The 19,968-nt window shown below is 52.2% G+C and overlaps 3 protein-coding genes across 4 annotated transcripts; 1 reads left to right on the forward strand and 2 right to left on the reverse strand.

Moving 5' to 3' along the window:
* Positions 1-3,639: 3,639 nt before the first annotated feature.
* On the reverse strand, positions 3,640-17,184 carry LOC131212488 (rho guanine nucleotide exchange factor 7). Of its 2 annotated transcripts, none has more exons than XM_058206373.1 (8): positions 17,072-17,184; positions 13,635-13,826; positions 13,410-13,566; positions 13,130-13,330; positions 12,366-13,059; positions 7,899-8,196; positions 7,457-7,819; positions 3,640-4,158 (listed from the first exon to the last, which is right to left on the reverse strand). In XM_058206373.1, the coding sequence occupies exons 2-8, from the start codon at positions 13,816-13,818 to the stop codon at positions 3,977-3,979; spliced, it is 2,079 nt and encodes a 692-aa protein (XP_058062356.1). In that variant the 5' UTR covers positions 13,819-13,826; positions 17,072-17,184; the 3' UTR covers positions 3,640-3,976. The 2 variants fall into 2 exon arrangements, with proteins under 2 accessions (XP_058062356.1, XP_058062357.1); XM_058206374.1 differs by lacking the exon at positions 3,640-4,158 and adding an exon at positions 5,313-5,443.
* Positions 17,185-17,783: 599 nt separating this feature from the next.
* On the forward strand, positions 17,784-18,371 carry LOC131208928 (mediator of RNA polymerase II transcription subunit 11). The gene is made up of 2 exons (XM_058201870.1): positions 17,784-17,916; positions 17,990-18,371. Exons 1-2 carry the CDS (start codon positions 17,844-17,846, stop codon positions 18,319-18,321), a joined length of 405 nt encoding a protein of 134 aa, XP_058057853.1. The 5' UTR covers positions 17,784-17,843; the 3' UTR covers positions 18,322-18,371.
* A 1-nt stretch (position 18,372) lies between these two features.
* On the reverse strand, positions 18,373-19,833 carry LOC131208026 (FMR1-interacting protein NUFIP1). Its single transcript, XM_058200669.1, has one exon. The coding sequence runs from the start codon at positions 19,726-19,728 to the stop codon at positions 18,373-18,375; it is 1,356 nt and encodes a 451-aa protein (XP_058056652.1). The 5' UTR covers positions 19,729-19,833.
* Between the last annotated feature and the right edge of the window lie 135 nt (positions 19,834-19,968).

Raw genomic sequence — 19,968 nt, forward strand, 5'->3', positions numbered from 1 at the left:
CATTACTTCATTTTCCATCTAGTAGTCTTGTGCGCTTAAAGTGCAAAGCTCATCGAGTGGAGCGCCCAAGCTTTTCGATTGAAAAATTGCTGACCGGAATCACCGATTAATGGTATGTTTGTATACAGAAACCAGCACTGCACTACGCACCGGATAACCCTGAAAGGAAACCACCCAAACCAACCCAAACCCAGGTTCCCAATTCTGCCCCACCACCAATTGCTTCTAATTATTGCCATTATCCATCATTTCTCATATTCCGAACGTTTCCTAATCGGTAATGACGATCGTTACTGCGGGGAACTCGGCGAAACGCAAACCCAATCATTTTCCGGCATCGCTCAATTGTTCCCCGAGGGGGCACACCTAACGGAAATGAGTCCAGAGTCTGCCTGCCAACCCGGGAGCGACTAGGGCGAATCTCCCGTATCATCCCGGAGGCGGGTGGTGTACTTACCAAAATCTTGAGTGTCCTCTTGACCGGAAACTGCCCGCACCGCCAACAGCATACTGAACAGCGTGACGCCAACGATGGGAGCGCTCCATCTTCGGATCGGGGCTTTCCTCGAGTTGCACCCACTTATCCGCGCCCGTTCGTACGATGCGAAGAACAACATTGCCGAAGAACTTGCGCCACTCGCGCCACACGGATCACACTCGAACTCGGAGCACCTCGCAGCACTTGAACTTTTCTTTCGCCAAGATCTGTGTCAATGGAACCCCACGAAGCGGAACCCACCGAAGCACCCTTCTTGAACCGCTTGCCTAATCACACCTTTTACGCTGCACGCTCACTGCGTTCCCACTTTTGCGTTCATCTCTGCGAAGAAGATCCCTTTGACCCTGTTTTGTTGATGTTCACAACCACAATTGTTTTCAACCACGGCCCAGAATCCGGGCTCCACCGAAATAGGTTCACGATCGTCACCGCCGTGATTGTGTTTCCGTTTCCTGCACCGCTATCGCTGTAATTCCCCACAGTTCGCCGGTCCGAATCGAACGACTTCAACGATGGATCACACGACGAACGGGCCAACTCCCTGGCAGCAGATATAAACTTAATAGGTGGAAAAAAAGAACTTCTAACCGAGAACCGAACACACAACAAGCGGCTGGACAATCAGTAATCGAACCTTTTCCACCTTTTTTCTTCCGTTTTGCTTCTTCACAGATGCGATCACTGGGTGGCAGGTAATCTTCTCGCACCCACCGGCCCAGACGGACACAGATTTGTTCTCAGGCCCCCGTTGTTGGGTGCACCCCGTCGGTCATGGCCGCACAAGCTGGCTAACGAGTCGAAGGCGATCGACGACGACGACGACGACGATGATGGCAAACAAATTGCTCCCGTCGATGCTTGATACGCCGGCCGGCTGCTTTCCCGTTCCGTCCGCTCCGTCGTCCACTGCACAAAGTACTTTGACTTTCCCGACCGATCGACCGTACCGGGCGAAGGATCCGTTAGAATCCGGCTTTCGACTTCGACGAGCACAACAGACACGGGCGGCACGAGCGCGATGATCACGACCAACCGTTCGATCGAGCGATCATATTGCAACTAACCCACGGACTCCGCGCCGGAGCGCACGTTCACGCTCATGTCGCTCAAACTCCACGCTGGTGGCCCCCCGGGGGCCCAGGCGTTGCATCGTCTTACTCGCGCGCGCGCGGGCGCGTTCCGGTTGAGAATCGGTCGCTTGCGTCTTGCGCGTCCCTACCGTTTTCCACTGTTTTCTCACTTTTTACGAGAAAACGCACCCTGGCCCCGCGTGCTCTCGCTCCGTGATTTGTTTCTCACTCGCTCTCTCCCTCTCTCTTCTTGCTTCCGGAGGGATCGACTTTAAAATGCTTTTGATGACTTTTCTCTTCCCTTGTCTGGGCTGCCTTTTTAAGTACGCAAGATGTTCTGATCATTGTCTTTCGACGGACCGAGATCGAGTGTGGCGCGATGTTTGTGTCGAACGAATATAAAAGTATTGTTTTCTTACGGGGATTTTGTAAAGCTTTGCGCAAACAAACACAACCAAACGATTGTTGTTGTTTGCAGCTTGTTGTTCAGTTCATTATAGCTTCCACTTTCCGATTGCATCGGATTCCAGAAACAGAAGCAACCTCACTCGCAGATGAATCAAAGCCGGATTGCGATGTTTTTGTCTCAAAATTAGAGTTGTAAGAAGCAAGCAAAACATTGTTTAAAAAAACCGATTGCCGATCTCGATCAAGCCAACAATATGTCAATCAAAATGGTCCTTTGCACCGGAGATGCACATCTAGCTGCGACCGTTTATAGCTAACGATTGATATGCCCCTTCAAGCACAGCCACGCCACGGTACATTTGTCTTGCCCGGAGGAGCCCTACATCATGATGACGACGCCTTCGACGGGAAAGAGATCAAGCCGTGCCGGGCGATCTTCGATCTCCGCTTGCGCTGTTCATTAGGGAAAGAAAGATGGAAAAGAATGATGAGCAATTTTTATCTACCGCCGACTCTCGTACTTACTCTCGTGATTGCAGCGAGCGAGCTGATCCGGATCGATCCGGCCTCCGTTCGCAAAACTTTATGAGATCGATTCGAGAAATTCAAGGTTGTGTCCCCCTCCGTCGGGGGGCTGTGATGGGCGAAACTTTCTCACCAGTGGCCAAATGCTGTTTCGTTTTTCAATAGTCATAAACCAGCCAAACGGCGCTGAAGCAACAACTTTCATCTTCTCCGCCGCCAGAGCTAGGTGATTATCTATGATGATATTCGCGCTATCATCATAAACGGTAAATAGAACATAAAATTTAATTATTCCGCCATACTGCAATCTTCGCCTGTTCTGCCGCATCTCGATCGATCGATCGGCAGCCTTTCCACTGCTGGACGCCGCGACGGGGGCTGGCTTTCAGTTTTCTCCACGGCAAGTGGTGCGCGGCGATGGCGTGCTTGAGACTTGAGATCGACCGATCACTCTGGCAGCTGGTGATCGGAGGCTTTTGCATGCTTTCAGTCCGTCCCCGGCGCATAACGAAAGTAAAACTCACGTTCTCAGCTGTTTCGAGAGGCCAAACCCCACTCACTCTATTGTCCATTTCCCCGGACAAATCAAACAAAACCGAAGGCCTTTCGGGATGGAAAAAATTTGTTCTGGCCCCCGGGACTCGGGCCGCCGAGTTTAATTATACCTTGGCGCGTGGAGCACCACTTCTTCGGTGAGACGCTGACATTCAAGGCATGAATCATTTTCTACGCAGGCCTCGCGGTGCGGCGCGGCATTGTTGAAATGGATCGTTCCGCCTTTCGCCAATCTGGCCGGTGAGTCGATGGTGGCGACGATCCACGCCGGCACACACAGCGGCGGAAAACAGAACCGCCACCAAAGTACACGCAAGGGTGGGAAAACGATAACGGTGCCGATGTTTGTCTAATATGTTTGATATCACTTTCACCACTCGCCGCACGCGGTGATCGCGGCGGCGGAGTTTCGTTTTCGGACCACCCCATTCGGACATTTTGGACACTTTCGGAGACCGTCGATTATTGAAATTTCGCCGCCGATTTCAAGGATGGCACCGGAGCTGCGATCGAAGCACCGATCATTCGATCGCTTCGAGCACCGCGACCGAATCAGTTCACGGACGTTTCGTGTGGGGTTATTATCGTACTTTTTGTTTTATTTCCACCGCTTCGTGATTTTCACGTTCACTCCGGGGGTTCGCATAGAACTAGCCGTACGGATCTAAACGCTAGCGAGGGTTGATATTAGTCGGGTTTGTTAATGTACTACTTTGCTCCAAAAATACTATTTTTCTCTCGAGAAATGTTGAAATCATAATACATGGATTTTCGTGTTAATCTAATCAACCTCTCTCTCTCTCTCTCTCTCTCTCTCTCTCTCTATGGCAATTATGTTTCATCAAACAGACGATCATCAAATTAGTGGTGTTATCCACGATCTCGTTCTGGCCGCCTGATTTTGCTCTCCGTTTTCGTATCAGCACGTAGTGTTGGCCGCCCCGTGCGTTTCCATGTGCCCCAACAGCATCTGCTGCAGATGGCCACGCTGGGTACGCTCTTCCGCTATCTGCACCTTAACCTGTGCCATTTCTTGCTGCAGTTGGCGCACGCTTTTGAAGAGTTGCCGCAAAGTAGGAGTCATTTCGTCGTACTCGACACCTGACACGCCGTGGCCGGTGCGCCGCAAATAAAATATGAAAAAAGAAAATGATAAAAACAAAGAAACACAAAATGTAATAAAACCAAAATTACCGAAACCATCCGCCTTGAGAATAAGGTGTGTTCGCAAGGCGACACCGCATAAAGAGGGGCGCGGCGCTCAAAATAATGCGTAGAAAAAGATAAAATCCAAACCCGGGAGAAATTAAGATTAAACAGATCATCAGGCCAACGCACGCACACAAAGCAACAGAAAAATCTCATTCCGAAAACCGGCGACCACACGGCCTTCCCCCGGGGTTCCCCAGGGCCAAACAAGAAAACGAATAATTGGGTCACTCCGCGAGGGAGGAGAATTTATGTTCCACTTTTTAATATGTCTTCCCAGCTTTTTGTGTCTCCAAACTTCAAAACATGGCCGCCGAAGGTGCCTTGTTATGCGGCTGCTCCCCATTTCCCGGGGGCTGGGGCGGTGGCGTCGCCGAGGTCACTCATGGGCGGTAATTATTCACACTTTTCGGAACTCGGAATCGCTGCCCTCGGGCGTCCCGCGTCGCCGTGACTTGTGTTTCACCCACCATTGTTGTGTTTGCGTTCCTCGAGGCCGAGCCGGAGTTTTTGGCCGACCCCCAGGTGGGACACACGCCGCTATCATTCGTCTCTATCAGCATCCCGATTCCCAGCGGTAGGCCAAATAAGTAGGTTGCCGCCGACGTACGATGCCGACTCTCCGCACGGAATCCAATTAAATCAACCAACTGTTGGTGTCTCCGTCCGACGTGGCCGATGGTGTTCCAGTTCTTAACAAAGGCCGAATGCATCGTTTTAAGCATAATTTTCTTACTAATTACAACACACTCCGAATCGCTGAAGGTGACTAATCCAAAGCTCGATCGTTCGGTTAATCTTTTGAGTTTAAACACACAATTCACTTCAATGACTGTGGGGGGACTTGATCTAATCCGGAACGTAGCGGTGCATTTTCTAATCTAATATCACATACGCTATCGGTTGGTTTGGATTTTTTATTACAACTCCGTGTTACAGTACACCGACGATCATACTTTTGTGCCGCCCGATACAGCATTCCGCCGCGGTTTCATTCCTGTTTTCTGGTACCATCTGGTAAAGCAAGCTTTCAAACAATAAATTCATGGTACTGGGACCTCCGCGAATCGTGGGGTGACTGGAGGCAGCACCATCACACCACACCAGCGGAGCTGATCGTTCCCGATCTGCAAGGTCGTGTCACGTTAACGATGACGCCTATCGATGATAGTGATTACTGGTGGGTTGATGGGCGTGATGAGGATGGTTTTTGGCATCGGTGGCGCATAAAAGAACAGAAACATAAAGGTCCCAGCATCAGCACAGAGAATTTACGCCACCCTCTAGCGGGTAGGGGGTCCGTAGGACACCCCACAAACGGTTTCTGGTTTAGTACGAGCAAACAGTAACTAGTGTATGGGTTTATGCTAAGCACTGATTAGAGGGAAGTCTGTGTTGTGGATGCTCCGTGTGTTAGCTTTGCTAGTTCCGGATGGTAAAAGGCTAGAAAAGTGTGTATATATGTGTGTGTTTATAGTGATCACCATTGGTGGATCACTCGTGATCACGTTGTTCAGAAAAGAACCAAATCAAACAGAGCGACCATTTAGCGACTACGGATTTCACCGACCCTATCGGTGGTGTTGCCAGTAAAACATCCACAGTTTGTTGCAACACGAGACCGAGTTCCGGGAGGTGGTGTCGTCGCGCAAGTTCGCGTCCTCCTCGTTACGACCGCTCAGGACGTCCCGATCATCGTCGTCGTCATCGTCACCGCCAATGCGCCGAACTCCTCCATCGACCCCATTGAGCTGCGGAGTGGACCGGCGTAGCTGCGATATTTTTGAGTTCCTGTTTAGCCCTTGCGCCGTCTCGAACGATCGATTGAGGCGTCGATCGTACAGCGAGGACACGCTACCGGTACTACCGCCGTCGTACCCACCACCCTCGGGCGCCGGTGGTGGAGGGCTTGTGTCCCTGTGGCGTTCCGGCGGTACGTCCTGCTCGCGACTCGCCGACCGGTGGTACCGGTGCGGCAGATGGTGCTGATGCTGATACAGATGCGCCTTTGGCGAGTTTGCATTCGTCCACACCGTTTGCTGCTTCGAGACGCGCGACAGCAACGGTGTGTTGGTGTTGGGGTTCATAAATATATTGTCGTAGTTCGAACCGGAACGCGCAATCGGATTGCAGTACCCACCGGCGGACGAACCGCTCACTTTGGGTGCGTTTTTGGTGCGCGATCCGACGACGGCCGGCCGGACGTTCGATTCTTCCGAGTGCGAGCGCCACTCGGTGCTACCGTAGCCCCCGATCGAGTACCGGGCACGTTGCTTTTGCTTTTGCGCCTGGGCCAGTTGGTACTGCTGGTGCTGCTGCTGCTGCTGCTGATGGTGTCCCACCGTAAGGGTGGCGATCGATGCCGCGTAAAGATTGAAACTGTTCGGACTTGCTTCGCGCCAAATGTGCGACGAGTTGATGCTGTTCGTCGAGGTGTGCGTACGGCTGTTCTTGATGCCCCCGCTGCCCACCGCCGTCGGCAGATAGGAGGACAGGGACGAGCACGCGAACAACGGGAGCTGCGGGTTGGACGAGGAAAAGTGTTTGCTCGTTTTCAGCTTTCCGCCGCGGATCGGTAGACAGGGAGTCCACGGCAAGAGTGCTGTATCGTGTGCGTGCGTGCGTGTTTGTGTGAGCGTGTGCGGCCATATTTTCCCCCAGATTTTGCAACCAAAATAGGAACCATTTTCCGACAACGAGGAATCAATGGTTGGCAAAACGGTTGGCGCACCAAACGCCCCCGGGGGCCCGAGCATATTCGGAGTCGAATGGAAGAGAAGAAAGAACACGATAAAAGGTAAAACAGGAGAATATCCTTATCATTTCATTTACAACACGCTTGCAAAACGGGAGGGTATGCAAATGAAAACGAAAAACAAAGGAACAACAAACGTGCCCAATGCCGCCCGGTGGCCTCTAAACTTCTCTCTCTCGCTCTCTCTCTGTGTGGCTTGGTCTTCAGTGCGCGTGCGGCTTGGTGGATTACTCGGTCGGCACACAAGACATAGTGTTAGCAAACTTAATCTAGAAGCGGATAATGCAACCCATGCAGCCACTCGTCGGGGGAAAAAGAAACTATATTTGAGGAGGAAAACGGAAACGTAGCAGTCACAATGCAACAGAAAAATCATTCCAAGGTTCCAAAAAGCAAGCGGACACTACGATCGGATGGCCGGCTGGCACCACCTACCTGAGTGCATCGTGTTGCGTGAGGTGCTCTGGTAGGCGGCACAGTACGCCTCGATGACGCGCAGCACCAAAGCATCCTCCTCGTACGTGGGCGATAGCTTGGCGCTCGGGCTGAACGACAAACTGTGGTGATGAGGATGATGGCTGGCAGCGTCGGAATTGTTGAGCGAACCGCTGCCACTCCCAGCACCACCGCTATTGCCACTACCTCCTCCAACGCAACTCCCAGCGGCTCCACCGATGCTTCCGGTAATGCTTACGCTGCGTCCGGTTCCGCCGCCACCACTGCCACCGGTCGCGATCGAGCTGAGAAACGCTGGGCGCAGTGGAGGGGACGGTCTTAGGTTCGTGATGTTCCAGTTAGCTGCGCGATAGAAAAGAGCGGAGAACATTAGAACGAAGGATTCAAACCGTGCCGTGTATTGTTTTGGTTGCAGTTTTACCTCTTTCCGAAAAACTTTTTGGACTTGCCACCACCACCGGCACCAGGTTTGCCTCGGGACGGCCCGCCGTGCTCAGGGAGCTCTGGGAAGGTAACAGACTTGGATTCGGTGGATGTTGCTTTAGTTGCTGTTGTTGCTGCTGCTGCTGCTGGACCACCTGATTGTAGCTTAGGTGGTGGTTGAACGATTGGCTGCGTTTGTGTTGCGACATGTGCTGCACGATGCTGGACGTTACGCTTCGGGACGGATGACTGCTCCCGGTGCTGCCGCTCGCTACCGGTACGGCCGGTGGTGACATCTGAAGTGATGACAGAAAGCATGCGGGGCATTAATACCGAGCCACTTCATTCATGTTTTGAATATTGAATCATGCCATCAAACAAAGACACAAACACGCCGGGTGAAGGTTCAGCAAATCTCGCGAGCACATTCATCTAGTCAGCGAAGGCAACCAACCAGGCATCTAGCAACCAGTGACGAGGACGGACATTCGAAAGCAATGATTCAGATGTTCTTCGATCGAAATATAACCTGATCCTGATTAATCTAGAAATCATCCGAAAAGAATATCCTTCGATACACTGAATGGGATTTATTGTCCCGATAAGCTTTTTGATCCGATTTTTGTGGTGCTGCATGCTGCCAGTCTCTCAGGCAGTGACAGCCTATCAAAAGGGGTGGAATGATTTAGGGTGAAATAATTTTTGCCGGTCACTCCTCGCCGTCCGTCACGCCGGACATTCCGGAAAATCAGTTTTGCAAGGCTTGCAAACACAAGAACAGTTTCCAACTCGTCTTAACCTAGACCTAAAATTTTGTAGACTAACAAAACAACTTCACCGTCAGATGCGTTCTGCGAGTGAAGGACATTCATTGGTTGCTAGATGCATCGTTTTCTGCGACCAGAGCCGACGCAATGAATGCCAGGCGAATTATGAGTCAGGGTGGCAACAGAAAGCAATGAAAGAGAGTCGGCGGCGGCGGGTGGCCACCAGCTTCACGCGGACGCCAAGGATCACTCGTGGAACGGGGTGAGGGGGGTCAGAAAGCGAAATGAAATGCTCTCTACACAGGATTAGTAAAAGGCTTTGAATGAAGGCTCTTTAATGGGGCTCAGGCAGTGCGCGAAACGAAACAAAATAATAAACCAACTTGCTGTTGCTTGTTGCAGCACAACGATCACGAGAAACAACAACAACGCAAATGAGCAGTGGAAGTGAGAAGTGTGCATGTGAGAGGGCGCGAGATGTTTGTTCGATCACACGATCGCAAGAAGCCGAATAAAACCGAATCAGTAGTTCAACCGTTGTTACACTATCAATCAAATGGAATATCTCTCCAAACTGTGACATAATGAGCCATAAGTAAAACGATCACAACAATCAAACAACCAAAGAGAGAGAGAGATAGAGAACGATTTGGGGAACGAAAACTCAGCCAAACAAAAGCAAAAACAAAAGGGAAACACTCTTGCCTGAACCCCGAGCAGCTTCAGTGATGGCGTTGGAATTGGAGGAAAGATTGGGAGCGATTAAGACACGCGGCTGTTGCGGCTGATGGTGCTGCTGATGCTGTTGCTGCTGCTGTGGCCTGTTGATGGTGGTCATGAAGCGACGGTGTGGCAATAGTGGCCCCGACGCAGGTGGCAACTTCAACGGTTCGTGGTTTGGGGTGATAATGAATATCGGAAGCTTCTCTTTCTTCCACCAGTGAGCATACAGGCCCGTTTTGTACGTTACTCTATCCGCCAATGCATCGTCCACGCCCGGTTCGCCCATGCACGACGCGCGATCGTACAGATTCACCACGATGCGACTGCGGCCACAGTAGTGACGCGGTCCGAGACTCGCGTGTGGCGACACGGGTGCCACCGAGGACGACGAGACACGATCTTCACTACGGCTGCGTATCGACCGGTGATCGTTTTCGACCCGCGTAGCGGATGATTGCTCTATCGCCTCCCCATCAGCCTGCGGGTCCTGCGCCAAAGAGTCCTGCGCCGAGTTATGAGAAGGATGCGGCACTTTAGGATGGTGATCGTACTGACCACTGTCGGTGAATTCGAACTCACTGTCCCGCAGTAGTGCAAATCGGCCCAAATTGTGGCTCGATCGCGATTGTCGCAATGACGACGGCGACGAGCAGCAGCACAATTCCGGTGCCTCGGTACCGGGGTCAGTGCTCGATTCTGGCCTTACGCTAGCGTCGCTTATTGCACGCTGCTCTGCATAATCACAAAGAAGAAAATCGGAACCGGAAAATTTAGGCGGACCGTCGGGCGACGAGATCGTACAACTACCGGCCATACCTGAGTCACTCGAGTGGGGGCTGTGGCCGCGCGAGGAAAAGCTACAAAACCGACACTTCCGGTGGTGGTGTTGCTGATTGTTGTGGGTTTGTCCCAAACGTTTCGGGCTCAACGCCCGGGCCGTGCTCTCTAAATCCTCTCCGTCTTCCTCGCTCAGCACGGTGCGGCAGAGATCACCGGGATTAGGATTGTTATTGGAATCAACGGCGACGTGCGCACTACCGGATGGCACCGCCAATGGTCTGTTGCCGGCCAGTTGCACGTACTGATAGCTAACGCACCGTCTTGTTGGCGCTGCTGTTCCTGCCGACGGTTCGGCTTTGACGCCACACTTTCGATTCGATTCGCCGTCGATCGGTCTATGGTCGCTGCTTTCGGTGCAGTGCGAAGCATCGTCCTTGCCTTTTCTATGATGAGTCGGATTTAGCACAAGTTTTTTATCGGAATTGAGTGAATGCTTACGGAATGGGGACTGCTCGCGCGACAAACACCCAACACTGGGGCCAGCAGCCGCCGCCACGGCTGGCGTAAAGTTGTACAACAGCTCGGCCGCCATCGCATCCGGCACCGGAACGACGGTGGCGGGAAGCTCGAGCGAACTGGAATGCACGCTGCTCCGATCGGTCCGGGCGTTTGTCGCCGGTGCCACCGCCTGACCATCGTCTTTCCACGAAGGAATGTATATTTCGGTTACCGACGAGCTGTTGAACCGATTGCCCACAAAGTACGTCGGCATACTGTGGCGCTCCTCGGCGATTGTTTTCTCCTGCAGCGAGTGATTGATCCGCATCGACTCGTCCAGGTTCAGCAGATCCTCGCACGCCATTCGCCCGTGTCTGACTCGATGCTCGAAGCTGGACACCTGCGACTGTTCCGAGCACTGCTGCTTCAGCTCGCCCAACAGCAACCGAGCGGTGGAGGTATGAATTCCCGACGCTCGACTGGAACCACCGCACGGATTCGACCCGGCACGGCTCTCAACGGAATCGTGGTCATTCAACCGCAGACAAGGGACGGCAGCGGAGCCAATCATCTCGGAGCCGCGATCATTCGTCCTGTCCGCATCGTTTGTGCCAGCTTCCGCATTTTGTTCGTAGATGAACGATGCGCAAGTAGCGCTCTGCGGATTGGAACTATGTCCCGATTTGTCCCGTTCAGTGTAACTTTCGTACACCGTACTGTCTGCGCTGCACCGTTCATTGTCGTCCCGCGTTTTGCCGGCAAAAAATGTAATCGTTTCATAGGCCTCATCGTCCGCTTCCTCCGCGTAGTCCAGCGCATTCTGACGCTGCAGATTCGAGCGATCCATCGAACACGACGACGATGCACACGAACCGGAATCGGAACTCGAATCGAACGCGTAACTTTGCGGTGGTGGAGCCCGTTGCTTATTCTGCCGATCGGTATCGGCCGAGTCGGGCACTGCTGCTGCTGCTGCTGCTACAGCTTCTTGCGCTTGTGCCGCGGCCTCTTTTTCTCGCCGCTGCATACGGACGGTTGTCTTGTGGCGCTTTCGGCGCATCACGACCCCACTGCGATCGTACGCTTGGGTCACTTGCGGGTACAGTAGAGCCTGGACGACGTAGCGCGATAGCTGCCCGGCACGAAACAGTCGCCGAAAATAGGCAGTTAGCTGAGCGTACGGTGCAGTTGGCGGATAGCTTGACGGTGGATAGGTAACCTCAAACTCGGTACCGTAGCCACTGTACCACTGACCATTGCCACCGTACGAACACACCGATACACGCGTACTATAGCCACGCGAATCAAGTTCTAATTGTTTGCGCTTTGCGTTTTGTGTGGCGCAAAGTTAAAGGAAGATTTAAAGAGAAGGAAAGGCAGACAGAGACAGGAGGCAACGGTGAACGTAGAAGATGCCACCCCTCGGGGTCAAGCAAATGATTGGTCCAAGGGAAAAACAGTGACGATCAACAGGGAGAGAGAAAGAAAAAAAGAGAGAGAGTGGATAGAAGAAAAAGGAAAATAAAACAGAAATAACATAAATTTGAATGACTCCAAAACGGTTTACCGCACTTCCGAAAAGCAACAAAGTGGAACCAAACGGCGAGTTATTTCTGTTTCAAGAAACCACGTTCCAGCAGGGAAGTGGACTAGAGTCTGGCCACACCGCGCGTAACAGCGCCCCTGTATGTACTTACGTGTGGTGGAGGCTGCGGTATATTGACCGCGGAGCTGCTAACGTTGCGTTTCAAATCGGCCACCATGCCGCCACTGCTCTGCGGCTCCTGCCCCGCACTGCTACTGTGGCCCGACTTAGCACCGAGCAGCTCGACCCAGCGATTCGCTTCCGCTGGCCCTTGGCACACGGCAACGATGCGATCGATCAGGGGTCCGCTGATTTCAAACGCGTGCTTTATTTGGTCCGTATCGTCCAGCCGGCTGACGGTGATGCCCGTTAGTGGCAGCTTTCCCTCGTACTTGAACGCACTCATCCGCTGGCTGACGCTCAGTATCAGCAGGGTTTGCGGAAACAGCACCAGGTAGCGATCTTTGTGCTCCGGTCCGACGGCAACACTGCCCATGTGGATGATGTCGCCCAGTGTGCTCAGTTCGGCCCCCTGCCAGCCACGCACCGGCCCGGTCAGTATCTGCAGCTCGAGCTCCTTCTGCCGCCGGGTGGCCGAACAGGACGACGCAATATCCTTGTATACGGCGATACTGCGCTGCGTGTCGCCCCGATCCGGGTGTCCGCTTTCCATGTGCCGCTCGAGCTCTTGCAGTATCGCGGCGTACTTATCGACCCGTCGAAAGGGCTTCGACAGTCCCGTAGTTAGCACCAACAGACCCGGCTTGGCGGCACCCTGCTTTTCCATGAACACATTCAACTCCTCGCTGGACACGCCCGTTAAAATAGCCCGTTAGAATCGAACCCCGAAAAGCCATCCAAGCTGCCAGTACTTACCGAAACTTATCCACTATTACAATGGCACGGGGATGGGCGGCACAGTACGCTTGGTGCAACTTTTTCATCGTCGGCGCCTTCGAGAGAAACGTTTTCCCCACACGGTCATTCGATTCCTCGAGCTCGAGTAGGAATTCTTCGTGCATTTCGACCACTTCCACAAAGTTGCACATCAACTGCGTGTACTCACCGGCGGAGAGGCTACAAATGGACCAAATAAAAGGAAATGCGTCCACTTTCAGTGGCACAATCAGGCAAAGGTCGTCGGGGCACTACTTACATCTGACTGGTCTCCAGTGGTTCGAGAAAATTCTCAACCATCCCGCGCAGTTCGGCAACGTGCGCCTTTTCGCTTTCCAACAGATCACGGTACACCACCGACCGGAACGCTTGGATTTCCTCCGGTGGTCGTATCGTTTCCGAAAGGGGCAGTGGACCTACAAATGTATCGCAGGCCGTTAAAGTGAAACACCGCCATACACAACAAGACCCGACCGAATCCTACCGGCATATTCCTTCACGTAGTTGCTCGGGAACCACCCGGTCTTATCGCCGAGAGTTCCTTCCCACCAACCGCCCTCTTCGCGTTGTGTTAGAGTGATTATTTCGCCCTTCTTGAAGCACAGCTCATCGTTGTTGGAACCCTTGAAGGAGTACTGTGCCTGCACGGTGATCGACGAGGTGTCCATTGCGTGTCCTACGGAGACGGAAGAAAACAATTATTTAGCCATCACACATTCCACACTTGTTCCGTGTACGATGAGATCACCACACAACCCAACCCTTCTGCATAAAGCGTTAAGTAATCCAGCTTCAAACAGGCAGATCGTATTACAACGGCCATACAAAAATAGTCCATACCGGTCGCAGGAAGGCAACAAAACGAAGAAAAACTACCAATACTGGCAATGGCCTGTTTTAGTCCTATCAGCCAACCAGTATGACGCACGCACGTGATCGCCGCGTGAAGTAGTCTCAGTTGTCGAATTTTCTGCACAGCGATCGAACAGAAATGATGCTGATTACAGGCAAAACAAATGAAAATTCGTTTCACAGTGATAAAGTAGTCATATTTATTGCCATTATTTATTTACAATTTAGTGACCGACGATCACGCAGATCACGATCGTGCAGTGATTGTGTACGAAATAAATCATGCTTCCAGTGTTGCACCCGCCCGGACGCCAGTTATTAAATGTCTCGTTTCACTTTGCTCATCCTCGGTTATGGCACACTTCCCACACTCCCGCAACCCGCGGTTTATTTATAACAAGCTAGATTTATGATTCGTGAAATTTTCTTCGCCAAATCGTCTCGGTCAACGGAGCGGGCAGTATCCTTTCTGGCGACGGTCGATCGATCGATCGGGTTCGATGATCGCCGCGCGCGATTGGCAGAGCTCACTCCATTCCATACCGCTCGATTTGTGCGATGACCATCACTGGCCATCGTCGTCGTAGTGCCATCTTCGCAGACGCACTGCACATCGTTGACTATTGCGAAAACACGAAAAGATATATTAAGATTATCACCATGATAATGTACCAAAGAAGCACCACATAGTTCTGGTTCATCGCCATGATCACACGCGATCGCGCAGGGGGCACACAGTTCGTTCGTTTTCGAAAGACCGAATCCTGTCCGCTAGATTAGTCACGGGTGTGTTAGATGATAAACGGCAAATTGTGGCAGCAAGGATCGCCAGGTTCACCGTCGCACCGCGTTCACCATATGCAGCCACCACCTGCGGGGGTCCTGCGCACAATGATGCGCGCCCTGTCGTTTGAATAGTTCTAAAATTATTCGTTTCCTCTTCTGACCTCTCTCTGCTGGGCTGGGCTCAGACGCACGGATTAGAAGCAGATTACTGGCTTTCAGATTTAGCATCGTCTCTGCAATACAAAAGCAAACAAACAGGAAACGTTGCTGGCTTTCTTCCCGGCCGCGATGCAACGCCCCAAAAACTTACGCCATCATGTACTGCCACCGAGACAGGCGCACCTCGTATTTCATAACGATCGATTTCCGTTGTAAGGTCCTGGACTTGAACGTTCTCACCTCACGGTCACCGTAAAAGTCAACCGAATCCGGGGAGCCGCCGGGCCGACACCGCGCTCTACCATGCAGAATTCTGCATCACCGTGATAGGGCACAATCGCTACTGCCGACGAAACCCTAGCCCTAGCGCAACATTACCTTGCGCTGACGACGACGACGACGACGACGCAACCGTCGTCCCGTTATTTAAAACGGCAAAAAAGTTGGCAGAACTTTTTAAAAGAGAGGAAAAAAACGTAGTTTCTCCTTACTGGCGAACGGCGCGCACGATCTCCTGGCGATCTTCGGCCTTCGGTATGGTCATCAGAAAGGCGTCACGTCTACCAAACGACGGACGTTACGCAAAAATACTCCCGCGGGAAAGAGGTGCAGGTGTTTTCAACATGGTTATTATATTTCAACTACGTTACCCTGTCAGCTCATAAAAGAACAACAAAATGGTTGGAGGATTTGCAAAAGTAGTACAAATTACTTTGCGCGGTTCTCGGTCCACCCTTCATTGCATACTTTCTTGAACATACTTCGGATGATCGAATCACGAACCACGGAATCGAGTGTGGGAAATTTCGAACCGACGAGAGTGTGTCATTTAACAGTAAAATGTGACCGCATCAACGGGTGAGAAGCTTGCGGCCCGGAATAATTCATTCCCGTCAACATTGCGCGCTGGCATTGCTCCAATTTGGGAGGTAAATGAATCTCATAAACAAGTTGGCCTTAAACGAACCGTGCTGGTGCTCTCTCTCTCTCTCTATTGATTGTTGATGTCGGTCGGTGGTGCTTGGTTAGTAAAATTGCCCCTTTAAACTGACATTACATGGAATTGATTTATCCATCTTGATGAAACTCCGTCAAAACAGGTGACAACATGTTTACACGGGTTAGCATTGTTTATTTCGTTGTAAGCCTTGGAGCAAACGGGACGTCGCAACGTACTTCATTTTCATTTTGTTGCAATTAAAGAAAGCATTAGCATCCCAACAAAGTTTGCTTCGATTGTCCCTGTTGTAAACAAAAATCCATTTGAAACGATCAAAGCATTCTATGGGGGGTGGCTGTCTCTTCGCGCTCAGCAACAAGGTGGCTCCAATCACGCCGTCCGCCTTTGGTGTGGACAGGGAATCGTCCACCACGCGGAGAACAATGAAAATCATCTCACACCCATTTTCTCACAGCGTAGCAGTGACATTCAAGATTCTGGGCGAATCGCTCACGCAGCATCCACAAGCCGTCCGTTGCACCGTGGCTTCGCGTTTCATTCGCTACGCACTGCAGACATCGCGACTCCCGGCACTCCGGGAGAGGTGCGCCGGACTTTTCTCGCACGGATTTTATGAACCTTCGTGCGTACCCGCCTACCAGCGGCCCTTTTCAGCGCCTTCTGCGCGGCCGATAGACCGATCTAAGCGACGAGCGCTTCAAAGATTTACCACCATTCGGCGGCTCTCGATCGTCGGGGTGCTATAAATAGAAAAATAAATTTCATGGCGACACACAGAACCCCCAAATGTCCAACGATCACCATCCGACGACGACGACGGCTGTGTTTCTTTTTCATCTGATCCCAAACGGCAGCAACAGCGCGCGCGACATGTGTGAATGTTTCGGCGAAAGATCAAGGCTTCCATCGGCTGCTGACGCTTGTTGTTATCAATCGTTCAGTGCACGGTTGACTCATCGATTTATCACCGCGTACTGCAAAACACGGGCACACGGCACCGGAAGCAAGCGGCGGACATTCGCTTTGTGCCCCAGGACACACATTTGGCCTTTTCGACATTCCGGGCCGTTTCTATCCTCTTCTCTCTCGCTCGTGGTTCGAAAGTTCGTAAAGCAAATACATAAAATATTCCCATACTCAGATTTATAATTAGCATCACTTACACAGGAAAGAGGAAAAGCCGAAAAATTCTCTTTCACCCGAAACCGTCTTCCGAAGGATGGCAAGATCACTCTGCTTCCCAAAAATATTTTCCTCGCCCCCTTCCTTGGCGTCCCGCACACTCACGTCGCCGTCCGGTGGTCGGTCGAAGAAATGGTACTGTTCCGTGCGGTTCTTATGCTCTGCCCTTTTTGCTCTTCTTTTCTTTCTACTCCTGGCGATAGGATCTTCCGAAAAGTGCACTCAGCGTTCACCAGCGGCCAGCGGCAGTTTCATCCTCGGAGAGACACCTTCGAACAGAGGCACGGCAAATAAACTGTGACCTCCCGTGATGCGTACGGACGGGGCGCGGACAAAAGAACGAACGCAAGAATTGGTATCACAGATCGCGGAACACTCACAACAAAACAAGCAGGCTGCGAACTCCTGCCCACTATGCGTGACGCCGAGCAGCAGCGCGGAATAGAAGCGTAAAAACTAAAAGCGTGTCGCGTGGTTTCGGAGACAGATTTTCACCGTTCTACTGGGTAGAACATCATTTTTCCTACGGCCCGACCGAGTGCAAGTACACCGCCGCACCGCACACGAGACGTACTTCCCACCGCGGGTTGTGTTTGCCGACTCTTGCCGCTGTGATGAATGTCGGAAGACAGCTGCTCAGGCTGTCAGATCGTGCTGTCAGTAGCGCAGGGTGCAGAAACTGTCAAACGCGAACCAAAACACAAACCCAACACGGTAGGCGTCGGGGAGTTCGCTTCCAGTTCGCGGCTCAAAATGACCGCAATCGACAAAATACAGGCTCTCGATCTGATCGAAAGAGAACTTATTCTGTGTCTCCAAAGCGCCGGTAGTAGCAGTTGGCCCCCAGCGGGCACCCCTCCGTTTTCTGTTGCTTAACCAGGTCTGCTCCCCTTTTGCAGGTGCGGCACTGTTGGAACTGAGCAAAGAGAAAACGAGCCAGAAGGCAACCGAAACGAATGTGAACCAATTCCTGAAATCGCTGAACAACGTCGAGTCGAAGCTGTCTGAGCAGATCAACTACCTGACGCAAGTGTCCACCGGGCAGCCGCACGAGGGTTCCGGTTACGCGTCGGCCAAAGTGTTGCAGATGGCATGGCACCGCATACAACACGTCAAGTCGCGCATTAAGGACCTGGAAGAGTGCAAACTCCGGTACATACAGAACAACCGCATGCCAGGGAACCGGGTTGGCCAAAACACTGCATCCACCACCGCCGGAGTAATGCTCTAATGATGGATTCTTTGCATTTGCATCAAATAAAAGACGCTCATTTTATTTTCGTCAAATATTCCCTTTCTCCTTTACCTCTGTCTCTTCAAGCTGGCCAACACCAAAAAACTGGCTCGACACCACGTGCCTCACGCACTGCAGCAGTACGTTTCGCTCGTGCCGGATGTCCGCGTCCAGCAGCTTTTCCAGCATGGTGTTTTGGGTCGCTCGCCGCAGTTTCGAGTAGTCCAGCAAGTACTTTTTCGTTGGCCGCTCGCCAATGGGTCTCGCATCACTGTGCCGCCCGCGATGCTTTTGCTTGCAGTGAGTCGCCGAGCCTTGTGGTTCTTTCTCCTCACTCCGATCTGCTACCATTGGCACCGCTGCCGGTGGTACCTGTTCTCTCTGGCCATCATCCTTTGGTTGCACTTCGCCCAGCACCTTCGGAACATGTTTCTGGTCAACGATACACGGGTGTTCCGGTTCAATTGAGACACTCTCATCCTCATCTTCCGATATGCTCGCACTGTCTGAACCGTATACTCCCAGCATACCGAGCGCGTTGCTTGCCGTTGGTTCCCGGTAGTCTTCCAGAGCGGCGGTGCCGACAAACGCTATCCGTCCGGGACCGGAGTCTTTCTCTTCGGGACACTTATCGGGCACCTTCCCCCGTCGTCGACGTTTCTGTCTTTTGGAAGCAACGAACGGTTTGGCGTGCGTTGTTTCATTACTTCCGGGCCGCTTTGGGAATCGCTCCTTATTTTCCTCGATCCGTTCCCCACGCTTGAACCGTTCTTCTTGGGCCTGCTGTCGGACAATAACGTTCTGCTTGGTGGGATAGCGCTTGCGACGTTCTTCGCGCCACCGTTCAATCTCTTCGTTCGACGGTGGCTTAGCGATCGCTTCCGCTGCCTCCGGTCGATCGGCTACGTGCACCTTACTGGCATGTTTCTTCATTACCATCGGATGGCCAACGAATGTGCAGCCCGCCACAGCACATGGCACATGCCGATCGAGATGTTGACGGTACTCTTCTTCGTTTCGGCAGTTCACATCACACCCGGCGCACCACAGGTTCCAATCAAGGCGAAGTAACTCCGGAACCACATCTTTCTCCAGCCCTGGTGGGCGTCGTGGTGGTTGTCCACCGTACCGGAACGGTTGACGCGGTTGTGAGGGATAACCGTTGTAGCCACCGGCCGGCCGCTTCCGTGGGTTGTGGCGTTGGGCCGGCAAATACTGCGGTGGCACGGTCGGTCCTCGTGGCCCATACATCGGCGGCGGTTGTTTATCGCGAGGCATCAACATGCCGGTCGGCGTTGAAAAGTGAGGATTCAAATGCCGACTGTAGCAATCGAGTGCCTTTTGTACCTCGTCCTTAAACTTGGGCCCCGGGAGCCGAAACGTTTCGCCGTTTTCTTGCGCCATGCTGTCGGCGACGAGAGCACGTTTTGTGTTTACTTTCTATTCAGACGCGATCGTTCGGAGCCGAAGATCTGTTTATGTACTTCCCCAAACGCACCATGAAGCGACGACTGATAACAATGCGTTTAATGAACCTTTGTTAACGAAGTATTTGACGATTTATTGTGATAATGGCCAACAACAGATTTGCTAGAACTTTGTTGTGACAGTAGAGAGTTTAAATAGCATTTTTCGATTTTTATT

This window comes from Anopheles bellator, chromosome 2, assembly GCF_943735745.2.
Source record: "Anopheles bellator chromosome 2, idAnoBellAS_SP24_06.2, whole genome shotgun sequence".
Classification (NCBI taxonomy): domain Eukaryota; kingdom Metazoa; phylum Arthropoda; class Insecta; order Diptera; family Culicidae; genus Anopheles; species Anopheles bellator.